The sequence below is a fragment of the Lutra lutra genome, chromosome 15 (genome assembly GCF_902655055.1).
Source record: "Lutra lutra chromosome 15, mLutLut1.2, whole genome shotgun sequence".
Lineage (NCBI taxonomy): Eukaryota > Metazoa > Chordata > Mammalia > Carnivora > Mustelidae > Lutra > Lutra lutra.
In genome coordinates this window covers 63706588-63724888 of record NC_062292.1, presented here as the reverse complement: position 1 = coordinate 63724888, position 18301 = coordinate 63706588, and the positions used below count along the sequence as shown (strand labels likewise).

Below are 18301 nucleotides of genomic sequence, written 5' to 3'. Positions count from 1 at the left end.
ACCTATGAAGTTTCGGCAGGTGCCTGTGGCAGATACTCTTATGATCCCTTCATTTGCACATTCCGCAAGCCAAAAGCTCTAGATGTAAAGGAGAAAAGCAAAGGGGTCTCTTCTTAACAGGCAAACTGACTGAAGCATTTAGGGAGGGAGGAAGAATAGAACAGTCGGGAATAACTTGGAAGTTCATCTTGTCCATAGCCGGTTACAGAAGGTTTAATTAAGAAAAATGAAAAGGCTGAGGATTCTCCTGTCCTTAGTATTCCTTTTTTGGCCTCCTCCATTTCCACAGGCTGATGGCTTTTTAATAGTAAAACCATTCCAAAAGGCATCCCCCAGGTCCCATTACACAAGCCACAAATCACCGCTCCAACAAAACGTTCCGAACAAAAAGCGGCTGTGATGGGCCCCCACTGGGTACAATCTTGATTCTCCAGGGAAAAGGAACTCTCAGAATTACTAATTTGGATGTATTTGGGCCAGGAGCTGGGCCTTCCCGGGAGAACATCAACACCCGACAATAAACACCGCCCCTCCCCCCCACAACAAAAACAACATCCAAGGCGCTGCTGCGGCGGCTGACCCTCGGCACCCGGCTCCGAACGTGACCATAAAAACAGAAGCACGGCTGAGCCTGGGCACCCGGGAGCACGGCGCAGCTCGCGGGCCGGGCCGCAGGGCTCGCCTGCCTGGCAGGGCGGGCACCGCGCTCCGGGGGACTTTCACCTGCTCCCCGGGCGGGCGTCGCGGGGCGGGGCCAGTGCGGGCGCGGGGCGGGGCCTGGGCGCCCGTGGGAGGAGCCGGCCCAGGCCCCGCCCCGCAGGAGGAGCGGCTCCCGGGCGGCCGATCCGGCGTCTCCGTGACAGGCGGGCCGCTCCACCGCCGCCGCTGCCGCCGCCGCCGCCGCCGCCGCTGCTGCCGCCGCCGCCGCCGCCTTTTCTTCCTCGTCCCGGGCAGCCGCCGCGCCGGGTCCCGCTTCGGGCCGCGCGCCCACCGCTCCCTTCCCCCGGCCCGGCGCCGCCCGCTCCTGCCGCCGCCGCCCTCCTCGCCCGCAGGAATCGCGCGGCCACAGCGCCGCCCGCAGCCGCGCAGCCCGCTGCCGTCCGGCCCTCGGCGCCGCTCGGGTCCCGGCTTCCGCGGCCGCCGCGCGCCCCTCCCCTCCCCTCCCCTCCCCTCCTCACGCCTCCCGGGTCTGGCCAGCCCCTTCCCGCCGCCGCCTCTGGAGGAGCCGGTCCACCGCGGGTCACCACCATGCCCAGCAAAACCAAGTACAACCTTGTGGACGATGGGCACGACCTGCGGATCCCCTTGCACAACGAGGACGCCTTCCAGCACGGCATCTGCTTCGAGGCCAAGGTGAGGGGCCCTGAGGGGGGGCAATACCCGCCTGGGGGCACGTCCGAGCGGACGCGGGGCTGGAGGGCGAGGCTGATGTGGGGGGCCTTTCTGTTAGGGAGGTGACTCCCCTGGTCGGGACTGAATTCCGCGGGTTCTTGCCCAGAACTGCTTCAGAGCGGCTGGGAAGTTTGGGCGGTTTTGCTGCGCCCCCTCCTCCCACCTGCAGACTCCCCCATCCTCACCTCCCGGGACTGCCTGACTTCCCGATCCCTCCTTCCGAGCAGGAGAAGCCAGCGGGGGAGCGCAGCCTGGACCCCTGATTCTTTCGAATCGCTTTGGGGAAGCTCTGGTGTTATTTACCTGCTGGGATCCCGCGGGAGAGGTGCTTTCAGGAAGGTTTTTTTTTGTTTTTGTTTTTGCTTTTTTAAAGGGGGGAATGCCTACTTCCTGATCGAGGAAAATAATACAGGGGTGTTTCTGTGTTTGTTTTTGTTCTAGATTTCAGGTAACCGGGTCCAGGTCCGTCACTTCTTAAATGCCTGATTTGCCAGGACTTCTTTGCAGGCGCCAGTCATTGAAGGGGGGAGGGGTGAAAGCTGTCCATTTGCTAGTTTTGTGGCGTAATGTTAAGTTTCAGCAGCTAGTAGGGAACCGCTGTTGAAGAATTTAGCGGGGATGACTGGAATTTTCAGCGCCAAGGCCAGAGCCCCGGGTCCGTCCTTGGGGAGGGGGCGGGGCGCAAGCCTCGGGACTGGACCAGGAGGTGCGCTGGAAGGCTGGCCCCCTGGGATGCACTTCCCAGAGGGAGGCGTTCTGGTTCCTGCGATAGCAGCTGGGCTCCCGCTGCCCATCGCTTGCGGAAAGTGCTTCTGCTCTTCCTTCGTGCCGCCTGACCCCAAAGACTCAGAGTTTCTCAGCACCTGCAGCGTGCCTGTCGCTGATAAGTGACAGAAGGTATTGCCCCTGCCAGGAGGTTGTTTTCTAGGTTCTTGCTGGTTTTGAAAAGACAGTACTTTAGATGTGGAGACAGTTTTACTCTCCGTTCCCTTTTTTCCTTCGTGGCTTTGAAGATGCAGGTTGTTATCTCAGGCAAGGGTGATTCCGTCAGGTGGCTATTTCCTTCAATTTGTGAAATATTTTTTGAGTGTCTGACACGTGCCCAATGCAGTCAGTTACCTTTAGATCTTTTTCCTTCTCATGGGGATGTGTGAATTGGTGAATCTTACTCCCCCCACCCTCCCCATAACCTTCCCCCAACCACATTTGCTTGAGCTAGGACACCCCTGCCTCCATCCCACTCAGACCCTGTGGTGGAATGCAGAGCGGAATTAGTGGGTATGGCTGGGACCAGAGTGGGGCTGTAGCCAAGATCTTATCTTGTTTCTCTCAGAATAGATCTGGTTGGTCTAAGATGGGATGTTTGGGTTAATTTTTGTCCAGGCCTGTTGCTCTGGTGAGCCTTTTTCACTTTACAGCATGGCTTTTCATTGTGCTCATAATTCAGTTTTCTTGGATATCCGTAAACTGGGGAATTGGCTTTGTCTTGTGTGGTTCACCAGTGCTCTGTTTCACAAGAATGAGGGCAAGAAGGGGGATCAAGAATTAAAGTGTTTTAAAACCTTTTTAATTCTTTTTTTGCACAGTCTCTGCCTTTGGTCCCGACGAGGTGTCAAAACGCGACAGGCATAAAAATCCTATTGAAAAGTCAGATTCTTGCCGCCCCCAATTCTAATTTGACACATCTGGGGGGAGCTTGGGACTGGGTACCTTTAAGGGGGATTGTAATGATTTAATGCAAGTGGCTGGGACCAGATTTTGAGAAATATTGGGTTTGAGGCTTGCCTCCAACTTGCTGGATCTTACCTTCACCTCCCCTACATGGAATTTCTTTTCTAAGCAAATGTCTGGGGCCTGCGTGATGTAGTTCCTCTAGTGACTTCCCCGGGTTCACACACAGTGGTGCTAGATTGGAGGATGGGGAGCCACAGCTGGTCCAGGCTGTTCCCAGTGCAGATCTGAGACACAGGTGACCAAGGGGTTCTGCCCTGAGAACGGCAAGGTAGAGGAGAAAGCACAGGGCTGACTGAGGACTGGTCCTAACTCCCAGCCCTTTGTAATCGATGCTGGACACCAGGACGTTCAAACCGCATCAGCTGGGACCTGAGTAGCGGTGGAATCCAATTTTCTGTCCCAGGTGCATCTGACAAGCGCCTCCTCGGGCTGGTTTCCACCTTCCACCAGAGCAGGATCTGTGGACCTTCACGATCCTTGGGATGTCAGGGTTAAATCTGCACCACATTCGTTATGGAAAAGCACCGGCTGGGAAATGTAAATGCAATCTCGCTGCCTTGTCAGATCCCCCTTGGAAAATGAGCCCAGGTCTTTTCTGTCCCAAGGGCTGGCAGTTTTTCAGAATCAACACTGGATGGAGGACTGTTTGGATGGATGCCACTCATTTTCAGGCCTCTGCAGGGATTGAAAGGGTATGGCTGGGGTTGAAGGGTGTCTGGGAGTCAGAGGGTCGGTGCATTGAAAAACAACGTCATGAGGGTGTCTGGGTGGCTCAGTGGGTTAAGCGTCGGACCCTTGATTTCGGCTCAGGTCATGATCTCAGGGTCGACAGATCAAGCCCTGATGGGCTCCATGCTGGTTGAGGAGCCTGCTTACGATGTTCTTTCCTTCTCCCCCATCTCTCTCTCTCGAAGAAAAAAAAAAAAGAAAGAAAGAAAACAAAACATCATGCACTTAATCTCAGATGTTTTTTACTCGTGGTTTCATGTGATTCTCACTGCCTCCCTGGAGGTGGGTCTCCTCATGTCTTATAAATGATGGTATAGGCTGGGGAGGTTGTTGCCTGCCATAGTGCACACAGCTGTGGATGGCAAAGCCAGCATTTCAACTACTGGGAGCTTTGACTCCTTCAGACTCCCTGATCTCGTGCTTACTTAGTCATTTTTATGGAGTGTCCACTCTGTGCTGGGCGGTGGTCTGATTGATGGCTCCCTGGCGGGACATTCTCAGGTTGCTGGCCTCTCGGACTCTGATGTAGGAAATTCCGTAAACTTTTAGTGTTGGGCTGTTTGCAGATATCCCCTGGGGTTGGGCGCTGCTCCTAAGGGATTACCTGCCCTCCGTGGGCAGCATGGGTGCCTAGCCCACTGATCCTTTCTGGGAGGTGGGTGGTAAAATCTCACTCGGCCTGATGGCTTGTGTGGATGCTCTGTCCCTGCCTCTCCCTCTGTCCCCGCCTCTCCCTCTGTCCCCATGTGTCTTCCTGGTAGCCAGTGCCACTGACCGACTGTCTCCCCGTGCTGGGTGAGGAGGGGACTGAGCATGGCTTTGGTGGTTATGCATTTTGTAGGTTTTTTTTTTTTTTTTTAAATTCGCATGGGACTTTCCCATACAAAGCCTTTTCTTCAGGTAGAAATAGAAGCATTCATGTCCTCTCTGTTTCTCCGATGAAAAAAATTGGGGATCAGAGGGATTAACTCATCTAGCATCACAGAACTGCTCCAACCATCTGATTCTAGCTGATATTTAGTGAGGACTTACTACGAGCCATGGAGCTGCTGCTGCCCCAGGGCCGTTGTCTCCTGGTTCCGGTTCCTCCTCCTGATGCCCAGTCTGTATACCCAGCGCTCATCGCCTCAGCCCTTCCTGGAGACCATGGGTCTGGCACAGACTGTCACGACCGGAAAGCACCTCAGCTTACCTAGGACACAACCCCCTGCTTTTACAGCCGAGGAAACTGCAGTGCAGGGGAAGTCGTTGACCCAGGCTCACCTCTCTAGATAAGATGAGATCTAGGACTCAGGCCTGCTTTCCTGGCTTCAAGTCAGTTTCACGAATCTATTGTTGCTTAACCGATTACCCGAACACGAAGTGGCTTTAAGCAGCATCTGTTTATTTTGTGCGCCAGGAATTCAGGCGGGTCTTGGCTGGGCTGTTCTTCTGTCCCAGGTGTCGTTGTTGATGGGCTCAGTCATTTGGCTTCGTGTAGCTGTGGCTGGGCCGGGTTGGAAGGTTGGAGGCCTCTCTCACATGGCCGGTTCTCCCAGTGGTGGTTCTCTCCACGGGGTGGCTTGGATGTCCTCATCGCATGATGGCCCTTTTATGTGGCAGCTGGGTTTGGGGAGGGAGTGTTCCAAGCAATGAAAGCAGAGCCTTGAAGGCTTGTCCTCCAAAGTTAACACAGGGTCATTTTTTTATTCTGTTGGTTAAATCAGGCCATAGGCTGGCTCAGGTTCAAGGGGAGGAGAGGTGGACTTCATTCCTGAGGGGCGAGCATTAAGGCCACATTGTACGGGTGCACACGGGGTGGGAGAGATTGCTGAAGCTGTCTTTGGGTCATGGTTGGCTACGAGATTTTGTGCCCCTCTGCATACACTGTCTGCAGGGATGTGCGGGTTCTTTGAGGATGTCGGATCCTGCCTCTGTGTGGAACCCCTGCCCCAGCATCAGGGGCATACATAGCCAGCAGTAACAAAGTATTTGTCAAGTGGAAGAAAGTACCCACTGTAGAAAGTCTGAAAGCAGTAAAGATTTTGTCCTATTGTGGAGTGATTTTGCAGTTGGGGAGCTCTTGGTCAAATCTGAACTCTGCTGTCTGGTCATATTTCCCTCCTTGCTAAGTGGAGGTTTCCGTGATTTGGATTTTAGAGATTCCAGAAACCCTGGACGGCAGGCTGCCTGTGGATGCCTCTTGAGCATGCTGTGGCGAGGGCTTCCAGATTAGGACATTACATTATTGGCTCACCATAAATGGGGTGCTCTGACTCATACTTGAGCGCGTAGCATGGTGAAGAGCTCTCACCCCGACTCCACAATATCCTGGGTGTGGGAGTTTTGCCTCCAAGGTCTTGTCTTCTGGACCAGTAGGGGTTCAAATGGAGGGCCTGCTGTATATACCAACACTGCCATTGAAGCAGAGTTTCATTTCACCTTCTTACGTATTTGTCCAGATGCTTTCAAACTCACTGTAATCTTTTTTTACTTTTAATTAAGTAAGCTCTGCCCCCAACATGGGCTTTGAACTCACGACCCCAAGATCAAGAGTTGAGTGCTCTACTGATGGATCCAGCCAGGCGCCCCTCCCCTTGTTATCTTCTGCTGGGCCACTTTTGGGGGGCAGTCAGTTTCAGAGATGCAGTGCTGCTCTGAGATGATGGCTGTTTTTATTCGTGCAGGTGCCCCACTGTGTTCCTCTACAGCGGATGTTTGGGGATCTGGTGGGCGGGTCTGTTTCTACCTAGCCATACATTTCATGAATTGATGGCTTTCAGTCTTGTCTCCTTGGCGCAGAATGTTCCTGTCCTTTCAATGTGCAGATCATTCAGCCACATGTAATGTTGACCTTTGCCAGTCATTATGTCCAAGACCCTAATCAGACTCACCGTTTATTATGGCTTACTCATAATGCTGCTACTTCCAAGAACTTGAACTTTCAGAATGCTTTCTTTGACTATAATTATCCGCCTCCTCACACCCTCATCGCCTTGAGGCCTTTAGCTCCCTGGTGAACTTGCCATCTTTGTCCTGCTTCCCAGGGCTGCCTGGGGCCATGCCCATGACCCTTTCTGCTCCTTCCACTTTGCTGCCCAAGATTGCAAACTTGGTGTCTGCTGCTTTCCTTCCTCTTTTTGGAAAATGAGCTTCCTTTCCCCGTAACATTCTGAGAGTTTTATTGAGGCATAAGTCACATGCCGTACAGTTCACTAACGTGAAATACACAATTAGGGGGTTTTAGTATATTCACAGATACATGCAACCATCACTATAGTCAGTTTTGGGATATTTTCATCACCTCAAAAAGAAACCTCCATATTCTCAATTTAGCATTCCCCTACCCTCCCATCCATCCCAGCCCTAAGCAATCATTAAACTACTTTCTGTCTCTAGATTTGCCTATTCTTGACATTTCTTATCTGTGAAATCATATATGTTTTTGTGTGCATGTGTGTGCGTGTGCATATGAGTGGCATCTTTTTTTTTTTTTTTAAGATTTATTTAATCGAGAGAGAGTGCACCCACACACACGGGGTGGAAAGGAACAGAGGGAGAGAATCTCTAAGCAGACTCCCCGCTGAGTGTGGAGCCCGACGAGGGGCTCGATCTCACCATCCTGAGATCACAACCTGAGCTGGAACCAAGAGTCGGACGCTTAGTGGACTGAGCCAGCCAGGCGCCCTGCAGGTGACATCGTTAACTTAGCATGTTTTCAGTCCGTACTGAAGCCGGGGTGAGTGCTTCATTCCTTTTAATGGCCAAATCATACACCACTGCGTGGGCATACCACATTTTGTTTATCCATTCATCCACCGATGGCTGCTGAGGTTCCTTCTTTAGCTTCTATGAAGACTTCTTCTGTAAACACGAGTGTCCTTGTTTTGGTGGGGATGTCCGTTTTCATTTCTTGTGGGTAGATAAGGAAGAATGGAATTGCCTGGTCTCCTAGTAACTGGGTTTCACTCTTTGTGGAACCGGTAGGGGCTGTTTCCAGTGTGGTTGCCCCATTTGCACCAGCGGGGTTTGGGTTTCCCATGTCCTCAATGGCACTTGCTATCGTCTGGCTTTTTGAGTCTAGCCAGTCTGGTGGGTGTGGAAATGCTGTCTCATTGTGGTTTTGATTTGCATTTCTCTGATGAATAACGATATAGAACATCTTCTCATGTGTTTATTGGCCATTTATATGTCGTCTTAGGAGAAATGTCTATTCAGATCCTTGACCCATTTTTGGATTGTCTTTTTTTTTTTTTAAGGATTTTATTCATTTATTTGACACAGAGAAAGAGATCACAAGTAGGCAGAGAGGTAGAGAGAGGGGGAAGCAAGCCCCCGCTGAGCAGAGAGCCCGATGCGGGCCTCGATCCCAGGACCCTGGGATCATGACCTGAGCCAAAGGCAGAGGCTTAACCCACTGAGCCACCCAGGCGCCCCTTGGACTGTCTTTTTAAAAAAGTTCTTGAGCTGTAAAAGTTCCTTATTCTGTATTCAAGTCCTTTATATAGATGTGAGCGCATTTCCCCCATCCTGCAGGTCGTCTTTTTGCCTTCTTGATGCTGCCCTTTGAAACACAGATGTTCTTCGTTGTGATGAAGTCCAATTATATATTTTTTCCTTGTCCCGCTTCCTTTTTTGAGATCCCTCCGCCCTCCGTTCTTGTTCCATCTCCCCTGCACTGGCACCCACCCCCTTTCCCTGGGCCCACCTTCCTCTCCAGTTCGCCACTTGTCTCTGCCCAGGAATGCTGCCGACCTTCCCTACATGACTCTCTGCATCTCTTTCTTTAACAAGTGTCCCTCCCTCCCTTTCACAGCTCAGTCCCGGGAGAGAGCGGTCCAGTCTCTGCAGTTTCCCCGGGTGTCTTCAGCTCCCGGAGGTGTGCTGACTTCTGTCCTGGCTCCCACATATAGGAACTGTTGTACTGTTTTCCCTTTTCTGTCCTTGTTCCTTGCTGATTTTCTTGCTGTGCAGCCTGTCCTCCTCCTCGGAATGCCTTAGTCTGCTCTCTGAGCAGGCTCTCAGGTGGCTGTGCTCTGCCTGTCCCTCTCACTTGCCCTCCTCCTCCTTGCTGGCTGTTCCCTCTCCTCCCTGGGACCTCTTCTGTGAGGGCTTGTTTGCATCCCCTCCTCGCTGCTAGGCAGGTTGGCTCCTGGACCTCTAACTCTAGTCCAGCCTGCAGATCTCTGTTTGCTGCTTCCGCTGACCGTCTCTGCCCCAAGGAACATGGATAAGCTGGCAAATCTGACTTGGGGCCTCTCTTAGTGAGCCCACCATGCTCTCGGGCACTGAGGCCTGACATTTTGGAGCACTGCCTGGACCCTTTGGTTTAACAGCCGACTCATCGGCTGGTCACTGGATCCCCATTGTGGCCAGGCTCTTCTCTCCGTGAATCCCCATATCAAGTCAGTTGCTGAGTTCTTGAATCTTCTCGATGATCTCTGCCCATGCACCCTGCCTTTTCCATCCTTTCCCTCCTCTGGCTGGTTCAGATGCTAACTGCCTCTTCCCAGACTGTTTGAATAACTTTCTGGAGGCCTCCACTTGATCCTATAAACTTTTGCTCTGGTAATTTTCCTGCAATATAATTATGTTGTCCTCCTACTCAAAAACACAAAGAGTCTCCAAGCCTACTATATTAGATCCAAAATTCTTAGCATGATATTCAGGGCTGTTTTTGAACAATTCCCCTTATCACCCCACACTCCGAGCGGATCAGAGTATACCCCATTCCCTAGGTGCCATGTCATGTCCCACACAGACATAGCCTAGTGTCACTTGCTGGGGCAGATGTGACCTGTCCCTCTTCTGTGTTGAGGGGACTAACCAGACCCCACTGTGCAGTTAAGCAGCTCTGATTTTTTCTCCCCGTGCCATCATCAGGGGCCTTGTCACTTTGGGTCCTCCCACCCCCATGCCTTCTGCAGTGCTGAGTGCAGTGCCTTGCATAGAGAATGTGTATTTGCAGTAAATGAACATAATTTCTGAGATCTTCCCTGTGAGGACTGCCAGGAGGGCGCTGACGTGAGCCCAAGGACTGGATAGGCCTCCGCCAGCTCCCATCCCCTCCTGACCTGGTCTCTTGCTCTGTGTCTCTGACTTGCAGTCCCCTGGCCTCCCAGGACGCACGCCCTCCGCGCAGCGCCCCCCGCCTCTTCCTTCCAGAGGAAGTGCCGAGTAAGCATTTTCCCTGAATTAAATGGAATCCCCATGATGGATGTGCCATGGAATTAGAATCTTTGATTACAGAACATCTGGCCAGTTTCAGGAGGAGATAATTGTCATTTATTAGTAAAAAGAAAAACCCAAAACATTTTCAGCCTGTTGTGTTCTCATTAATGAATTGGTACCCCCCCACCCCCATTCATTGTTTTGTTTTAACTTGCTAGTTTATAATCTTGGGACATGGATTTTGTTGACAGTATAGTATAGCGTGAATTCAGGACCCATACTGTGCTTGGGTCCAAATCCTGGCCCTGTCCCTCTCTTGCTGTGTGACCTTCTGTTACTCAACATCTGTCCCATGGTACCCTGGTCTGTAAAAAGAGGGTTCACGTACCCCTACCTCCTAGGGTAAATGAGTTGCACATGGAACGCCTCGTGCAGAGCCTGGCCCAGGTTGGGCTGCTATTATTATTATTATTATTATTATTATTTTGTCCTACAAATTGCACCATAGGTTGCATCTGTGTGTGGTTGTAATCTGCAGCGTTAGATTCATTCTTTGGCAAGTCAGAGGCCTGGTAGTGTATCCACGTCGCACACCCGTTTAAAGCTGTAGCTACAGGACCACTTGGATTCCCAAAGTTGCAACTCAGTGTGGCTGCTTTGGGGGCTTAAAATAGCTGTCAGCCTCCTCGGGAGGGAATTAAAAAAAAAAAGGGTTAACTAGCTTCTGGTGCATGCCCCCATCACATGTGTTTCAGCCTTTAATCCTCATTAGGATTAAAAATCACAGAATCTTCTAGCATGCGGGATGCTGTCTGTCTTCACTGTCTTTCCCTGAATGTCTTGGATAAATATTTAAGCAGAGGTAATCTAAGCTGAAGGAATCTGGCATCATGGGATTAATTAATATCTCGTGATGCTTACATTTCCCTTTTCAATTTTTCGATTCAGCATCATGTTTCCTTGTAAGCCCCGGAGCAGTTGGCTTTAGAAGTCACTTACCGGGGCACTTCCAGCAGGTTTCATGTCCAGAGTGCCCAAACACTTCGGACCCCTTGTCCCCCCCACCCCCCGCCCCAGCATGTGAGCCCGGCAGTTTTCTTGTCTGTTTTCTGCAGCACTTGTCGGGGGCTTGTGGGCCTTACCCCTGATGGTCCGTCCATCTGTGCAAGTGGAGGGCTGTGGGCTCTCTCCCATTTATTCTGGAAGCTACCATGTTCCTGGGAGGACTGTTCACCTGACCAGCCTTGAGAGCTGAATGAGACCTGGAACTCTCCTGCACCCAGAACATTCTGAACTGCGGAGAGGGAGACTCATGCTTGCAGAATTGCCCCAGGTCCTGGGTTGAGTGCTGCTGTTCCCTGCTGGTTGGGTGTGTGTATCTCTGGCCTCCCAGTCTAGGCTGTAAGCTCCTCTAGAGCCCAGCGGAGCTGAGCTGCCAGCTGCCTCATGCTGTCCACATCATAGAAAGCGAACATCATAATCACGATCATTTTAAAAGCACTGTGTTCCAGGCCCTGTTCATATTCTCTGAAATGATTAGTCTTCCCAGCAGCCGCTGGAGTGAAGGTACTCTTATTTCCCGTTTTACAGTTGTGGAAGCCGAGGCATAGGGAGACAGAGTTTGGTAATGGATGGGTCCCCCTGGCCAAAGCCAGGCGTCTGGGCTCAGGCATTATCACTGCCGATCTTTAAGAGCTAATGTCTATCAAGTTCCATATTTTATGCTTGGTTCTCAGCATTTTACGTGTGTTGACTGATTTAATCTTTATAGTGGCGCTGTAGGGGGGAAGGTGCTGTTCCCATTTCGCAGATGAGGAAACTGAGGCACATCTCTTTAGGCTGGATCGAATGGGCAAATGATCTGTTAGAGGGGGTGGTTTCGCACCTCCCACCGTGGTCCTGCCTGGGACCCGGGGACTGGTCTGCTATGTGCCAGTGGGCAACAGGCCACTTGCAAAGACCCCTCTGGTGCGCCATGTTGCTGCTGTCTAGACACGGACGTGCGGCATCCGTGAGCGGGCCAGCGGCTGGGTGGAGAGGAGCTTGGGAGGCCCTTCCTTCCTGAAGAGTGTTATTTGCTGGGCTCTGGCTGTGCACTTCCTGTGTTGTGGGGGGCTCCACTCCCCCTCCCCACCCCTCTTCCTCCCGGCCACTTCCACGGCCCTTCTCGGCCTTTCTGGGCTCCTGAGGACCCGTCCTCTTAGCCCGGAGGCCCCTCCAGGAGAGAGTGAATGCGGGCCGCCTCCCGCGGGGGAGCCCCTGTCGCTCTCGGTTGGAGCTCTCAGCCCACAGCCCACCACAGAGAGGCTCCTCGGTGGTGCCCTTTTGTTCGGGCTTGATTGCGGACGCTTCCGTTTTTGTGTTGGCCTCTCTGGACGGGCAGAGGCGCTCATGTGGAAGCGTTTTCTTTTTCTGCCAAGAGGAAGATTAATGTCTCCCAGGGGCCGAGTGACAGGTAGCATGACATCTCACTCCCACGCTCCTTCCACATAATCACACATGACCTGTACCTGGGCTCTGGTGGCGTTTCCAAGCTGGCCCTCCACGTGTGTGGATTTTTTCTTAATTTGGCGGTGCCGCTTGAACGCGTCGTATCCTGAGCACCCGTCCCCAAAGTAGGATTGAAACTTGACCCCTGGACTCAAGGTTACTGAAATGCAACTCTTTCCTCCTTCAGGTCAAGAATTTTGCAGCGTCCTTCCACCAGGAGATTCTCCCACAGATGCCTTCCATTAGCGAAAGCAGCTGTTCTCAAACTTTGGCATCTCTCAGAATCATCTGGAAATCAATCAAAATACAGAGGCCTGGGCTTGTTGAAGGAGGATTAGGGACTGATCTGTCGTGATCACATAACGTCTTCCAGGTGATGCTGATAGGCACCCTAATTTGATGAAGCTGGAGCACTGGTTCTCACACCTGGTGCTCATCCGGGAGTTAAGAAAACACGTTCTGATGGCGGGCTGTTCTCGGTGATTCGAATTCAGTTAGTAGGAGGTGCCTCCTGGAAGTTGCAGTTTTCATGTCTTCTGTTTCTTTGCTGAGGCTGTTTTTTTTTTTTTTTTTTTTTTCCCCAAGCACATACTTAAATGAAGCCTGCTTTAACATTTTGGTCAGATAATTCTAATATATCCTCCTCTTGGTGTTGGCATCTGTATTGTCTTCTCTCATGTCGAGATTTTCTTGGTTCCTGGAGTGATGAATGATTTTTGATTGAAACCTGGACGTTTTCGGTATTAGGAGCTTCTGGGTCTTAATTAAATCTTCTGTTTCAGCAAGATGCTCCTGCCCGTGGCAGGGGAGGGGAGCGCTGTCTCATTACCGTCAGGTGGGGATGGAAGTCTAGAGTCTTTATTGACCTCGGCTGAGACCACGCCGGAGCCGGGTGGGAGTGCCTCACTGGTGGTACTCGTGGGGTCTCCGCTGACCCTCTGCCTGTTTAACCGCTGGGTGGTGGTGAAAGTTCTGGACTCTCTGGTAGGCCTCCTCTGACCCCCAGCAGGGAGGGGTGGGGAGGCCATGTTATCCTGCTGGCCCGGGTTCCCTTCAGCCCTCCCCTGTAGCCCCGGGAAGAAGGAAAGGGTGAAGCATCTCTTTCCAGCCTGATAAAGGCAGATGTCAGGTTTCTTTCTTTTTTTTTTAAAAAAACATTTTATTTGAGAGACAGAGAAAGAGTACACAAGTAGGGGGATCGGGAGAGGGAGAAGCAGGCTCCCTGCTGAGCAGGGAGCCCAATGTGGGGCTCAGTCCCAGGACTCTGAGATCATGTCCTGAGCCTAAGGCAGATGCTTCACCCACTGAGCCACCCAGGTGCCCCAAAAAGCAAGTTTCTTGAACAAGCAGATGGGGGCACGGTTTTCTTCTGTGACGCTGGGCTAGAGTAGGGCTGTCATTGTCTAAAACTCTGTCATATGGAGCTGCCCCCGTCCTGGTCCTTTAGGCTGGAGAAAGCAGGCTCATCTTGGGACTTTTTTTTTCAATATTTATTTATTTGACAGAGAGCGAGAGAGAGCACAAGTAGGCAGAGAGGCAGGCAGAGAGGGGGAAGCATGCTCCCTGCTGAGCAGAGAGCCCGATGCGGGGCTCAATCCCACTACCCCGGGATCATGACCCCAGCCGAAGGCAGAGACTTTAACCCACTGAGCCACTCAGGTGCCCCTACCAATAGCATTTAGTTCTGTCATGGATTCTCTCTCTCTCTTTTTTTCTAAAGATTTATTTGATGGAGAGAGAGAGAGAGAGATCACAAGTAGGCAGAGAGGGAGGCAGAGAGGTGGGGGGGAAGCAGGCTCTCTGCTGAGCAGAGAGCCCGATGTGGGGCTCAATCCCAGGACCCTGGGATCATGACCTGAGCCGAAGGCAGAGGCTTAACACACTGAGCTATCCAGGCGCCCCTCATCTTGGGACTTTAAAAATTTTTTTTTATTTTTTTAGGAATCTCTGCAGCCAACGTGGGACTTGAACTCACACCAGGAGATCAAGAGTTGCTTGTTCTTGGGACTGAGCCAGCCAGGCGTCCTGGGATTTTTTAAATTGTCCCTCTGTTGGCTTTCCTGGGTCTCTGATTTCTCCAGCAACCAGTCTGGGATACATGAGGCAGAAAGAAAACCCAGGGAACCCTACTGCCACGTCGTGCCTTGGGTGCTGAGGTCCCTGGCTGGTTGGCCTTCTTTCCGTCTTTGAGTTCTCTTCTGCTTGTTTTCTATGTCCTAGCTGGAGTTCTCAGTGCTTGTCAGCGGGAGGATCAGAGGGGTTCGTGAAAGAGGTGATGGGGGACTAAGGTACAAACTAGCAGTTACAGATTAAGTCCGAGATGAACAGTGCAGCAGAGGGAGCTTGGTCGATGATCTTGTAATAACATCGCAGGGTTATCAGATGATGATGACGCTTGTCCTGGTGAGCACCGAGTGACAAGTGGACTGACTTGTTGAAGCGATGGGTACACCTGAAACTAGAACCTTGTCCTCTGTACGTCGGTAATGCTCCCCCAGGTGATTGCAATCAAATCAGGACGCATAATTGAGAATCTCGGGGTCAGCGGCTGGAGCCAGCCGAGGCAGTTCTGGTGGAATGACCAGAGGCCCTGGTCTCTTCCCCGAGGGCTGGTCTTTATGAATCTTTGTGTAACCTCTCCTAAGTCCTTAAGACCCTGATAGTCCCTTTCCTTCCATAGATTTATGGCTTCCCTCCATGTGGTCAGTTCTGAAGCTAACTTGTGTTTCCAGAATACATGTTCCTAACTGCAGGTGTAGAAATAGATCCAGTCCTATAGGATGTATTTATCGTGCTTCTGTACTGGGCACAGTGCTTGGTGTTGGGGTCAGAGAGCCAGAAGACTGGATGGTGACTGGAAGGCCGTCCCGCTAGCTGGGGAGATACGGATATGTGGAAAGATGGGCACAACGGTAGGTGTGGGTAGGAGCACATACCATGTGCTGGCTGTTCTCCGAGGTGCCTTACACCCTTTCTCATTCAATCCTTGTAAGTACACTGCATGAGAGATGGTATTTTCTCTCTTATCATGGTGGTTTAGGAGGCTCCATATTAAGTGACTTGTCCAAGGTCACTCTATCCCCAAATCTAGGCAACACTGGACCATGAATTTGCTAAAACAAGGCCTTGCGTTTTCCAGTGGTTGTTCTACTGAGCTCTCTCCACGAGCTGTGGGTACTGCTCTGCTGGGGGAGAGCTTATCTGTCCATCTTCTTCCCCAGTCTCAGGATGGTGTTCCAAGGCTGTGGTTAGTGGCTTGGTCTGTGACTTTGCAAGGGGTCCTGCAGGGGCATGAAATGAGGATTCTTGAGTGTAAGAATGTCACTGTAGTAGTTGTGCAAAGAGTGGGTTGCCTGTGTGTGTATGTGTGTATTGGTAGGGGGTAGTAATAGACCAGTGAGAGCTGTTTGCGGCTGGAACCAGGGCCCATGTTCCCTACTGGAAGTTGCCAAGAGGTGCAGGCACCTTTCAGTTTGAAAGGATCATGTGTATGAATAATGATGGGAGTGGGCAGCTTTTAGAGAAGTGAAGGAGAAGGGAAAGGTGTGCTGTGGTGGGAGTGGGGGAGATGAGGGTTTATATGTAGGGTTTTAGTACTTTTTTTTTTAAGAATAAGAAAACCACACATATGAAGAAATGCATGAGGTAGGAGGACCTATACCCCAGGAAGCTTTTAAATACCAGGCTTGGGGGATACCTGGGTGACTCAGTCAGTTAAATGTCTGCCTTCGGCTCAGGTCATGATCCCAGGGTCCTGGAATTGAGTCCTTCATCAGGCTCCTTGCTCAGCGGGGAGCCTGCTTCTCCCTCTGCCTGCCACTCTGCCTGCTTGTGCGCTCTCTCTCACAAATAAATAAAGAAAATTTTAAAAATACCAGGCTTGAGAGATGTGGCTTGTAAACAGTAGGGAACAAAAAATGTTTCTAGGGGATGACCTACATGCATGTGTGTATGAATGAGCACACATAGTGCCTTGGGACAAGGAGAGAGAGAAGAGCTGTTTGTAAAAATAAAGCAAACAGAAGACCAGTGCTAAAAACCCAGGTATAGGACCCCAACCAGGGTGACAAATGGTGGGGGACATGGAAGTGAAGGGGTAGAGGTCAGAGAAGTTCCAAAGACAGACTAGGGCCAGGCTGTATTGGGAAGGAGAGTCAGAAAAGATGCAGAGTTAAATACTCTGTGCTTCCTAGGAAAGTGGATCGGATCACTGGGACTCGTGTGACAAAGCTTTAAACCACCTCCATTAGAGGATCCTCTAAAGTCTGAACTGCATGAACTTGAAAGGTGGTTTCACTTGCCTCCTCTCTCTGTCTGGCCCGAAGCTGTTGGCCAGGGCTGGACCCTTGGCTGTGCCAAGTCCTGATGTCCCGTGTGGAATTCTCTACCTTCCTTGAGCGGTCCTGACGTCTCTCACTCCCTCAGAGCTGGGGAAGCACGTTAAGGCTGCTGACATGCTGACAGTTTCATGTCTGTTCAGCCGCATGATGAGCATGAGACTGTGTCTGTAGGAGCCCCTCGTGAAAGGCAGAAAAGGCTGAGTGGGCTGCTCAGAAGGTCTGGCTAGCTGGCCTTCTCCGCAAGCTGGGATTAGGACGACCCCTTCTCCCTCCTGGTCTCTTCTTGAAGTGGAGGTTGCTGAAACATGAGAACTTCAGGTGGCGATTCTAGAAGTCACTGGTGACAGATCTGTAATGGGTTCCTGAGGCTAATAATGTTGTTAGAGGCATCAGACAGCAACTTCTGGGGTGTCCCTAGGCCTTTGGCTAATGTTCCCTGCCTGTATCCCAGCCACTTCTGTCTCGTACAGTGTCCCCTGCCCCCGGTCCCCCTCTGTGGTAACTGCTGGCCAGTGGGGTCCCCGAGGGAACACCATGTCTGACGCACTATGGACGCATAACAGGTGTACCACTGACCTTGCATGAACAAGTGAACGAGGCCGACGTCACTAAGCATGCATTGCTTTGCTCCTCTCCGCGTTTCCCTGGTGCCTTTGTCTGGAGTGGGAGCCCTGGCCTCACTCTTGCCTCGGGAATTCTGCTTTGACCAGCCCGCTTGTTGTCTGAGTTGTGTTGGACATATTTCTCAAAATGGTTTTTGTGGAGAGCGCGGGGTGTTGGACTTTGCCCTCCCAGCCTTTCCCATGGCAAGACGGTGCAGATTTCTATGGTCAGAAGCTCCTTTTCCTTTATTGAAGGTGATCCAGCCTGTGGCTGGAAGCTGGCTTCCTCGTTGCCCTGCAAGGATGGGTTTGTCCGCTCCATCCTCCTCTTACAGGGCTTCCCGCCTCAAAGGCTGGTTTCCCACTGGTCTCCCGACTTTGGGAGGTGGTCTTCCTCGAATTGCTAAGCACCATTTGGCTTATAACCTGTTCTTTGTGTACGTAGCCTGGGCCCTACATGAGGGGGTTGAGCTTCTGGGTTTTCGGCAGTAGCTGCTCAGTAAACACACGGAGATGTGAGTGGAGTGCAGCAGGGGTTTGGTGTGTCAGGGTGAGGCTGCTCCCCTCAGGTCCTTAGAGGTCAGGCGCCTCACGGCAGTTATGCCTTCTGGTGATGATTTCCTTTTCCCAGCAGTAGCTTATTAAGATGTCTGAACTACACGTGTGAGGCTGCGGACCCCCGTCTTCTGCGGGGGAGAGCTCACTGCCCTGGTTCTGCCACATGGGAGGGATGCCCCTCCTTGCTCCCTGCTGGTCATGTCTTCACCAGCGTTTCCTCCTTACCCAGGGAGGCTGGGGCTGGGGAGACCTGGATATGGCACATAGGATGGCGGCAGAGCCAACCCTACCCTTCCTTGGATCAAC

General features: G+C 51.8%; 1 protein-coding gene across 4 annotated transcripts in view; it reads left to right on the top strand.

Annotated features, from left to right (window-relative positions):
- The first annotated feature begins 811 nt into the window (after positions 1 to 811).
- Positions 812 to 18301, top strand: part of C15H1orf226 (chromosome 15 C1orf226 homolog) — a 264987-nt gene continuing 247497 nt past the window's right edge. For 2 of the 4 annotated variants that reach the window (XM_047704118.1, XM_047704117.1), the window contains exon 1: positions 814 to 1353. In XM_047704118.1, the coding sequence (XP_047560074.1) occupies positions 1249 to 1353 (105 nt within the window). In that variant the 5' untranslated portion in view covers positions 814 to 1248. Of the gene's footprint in view, positions 1354 to 18301 lie in introns of all 4 variants that reach the window. The other 2 variants (XM_047704115.1, XM_047704116.1) reach the window with 2 other exon arrangements.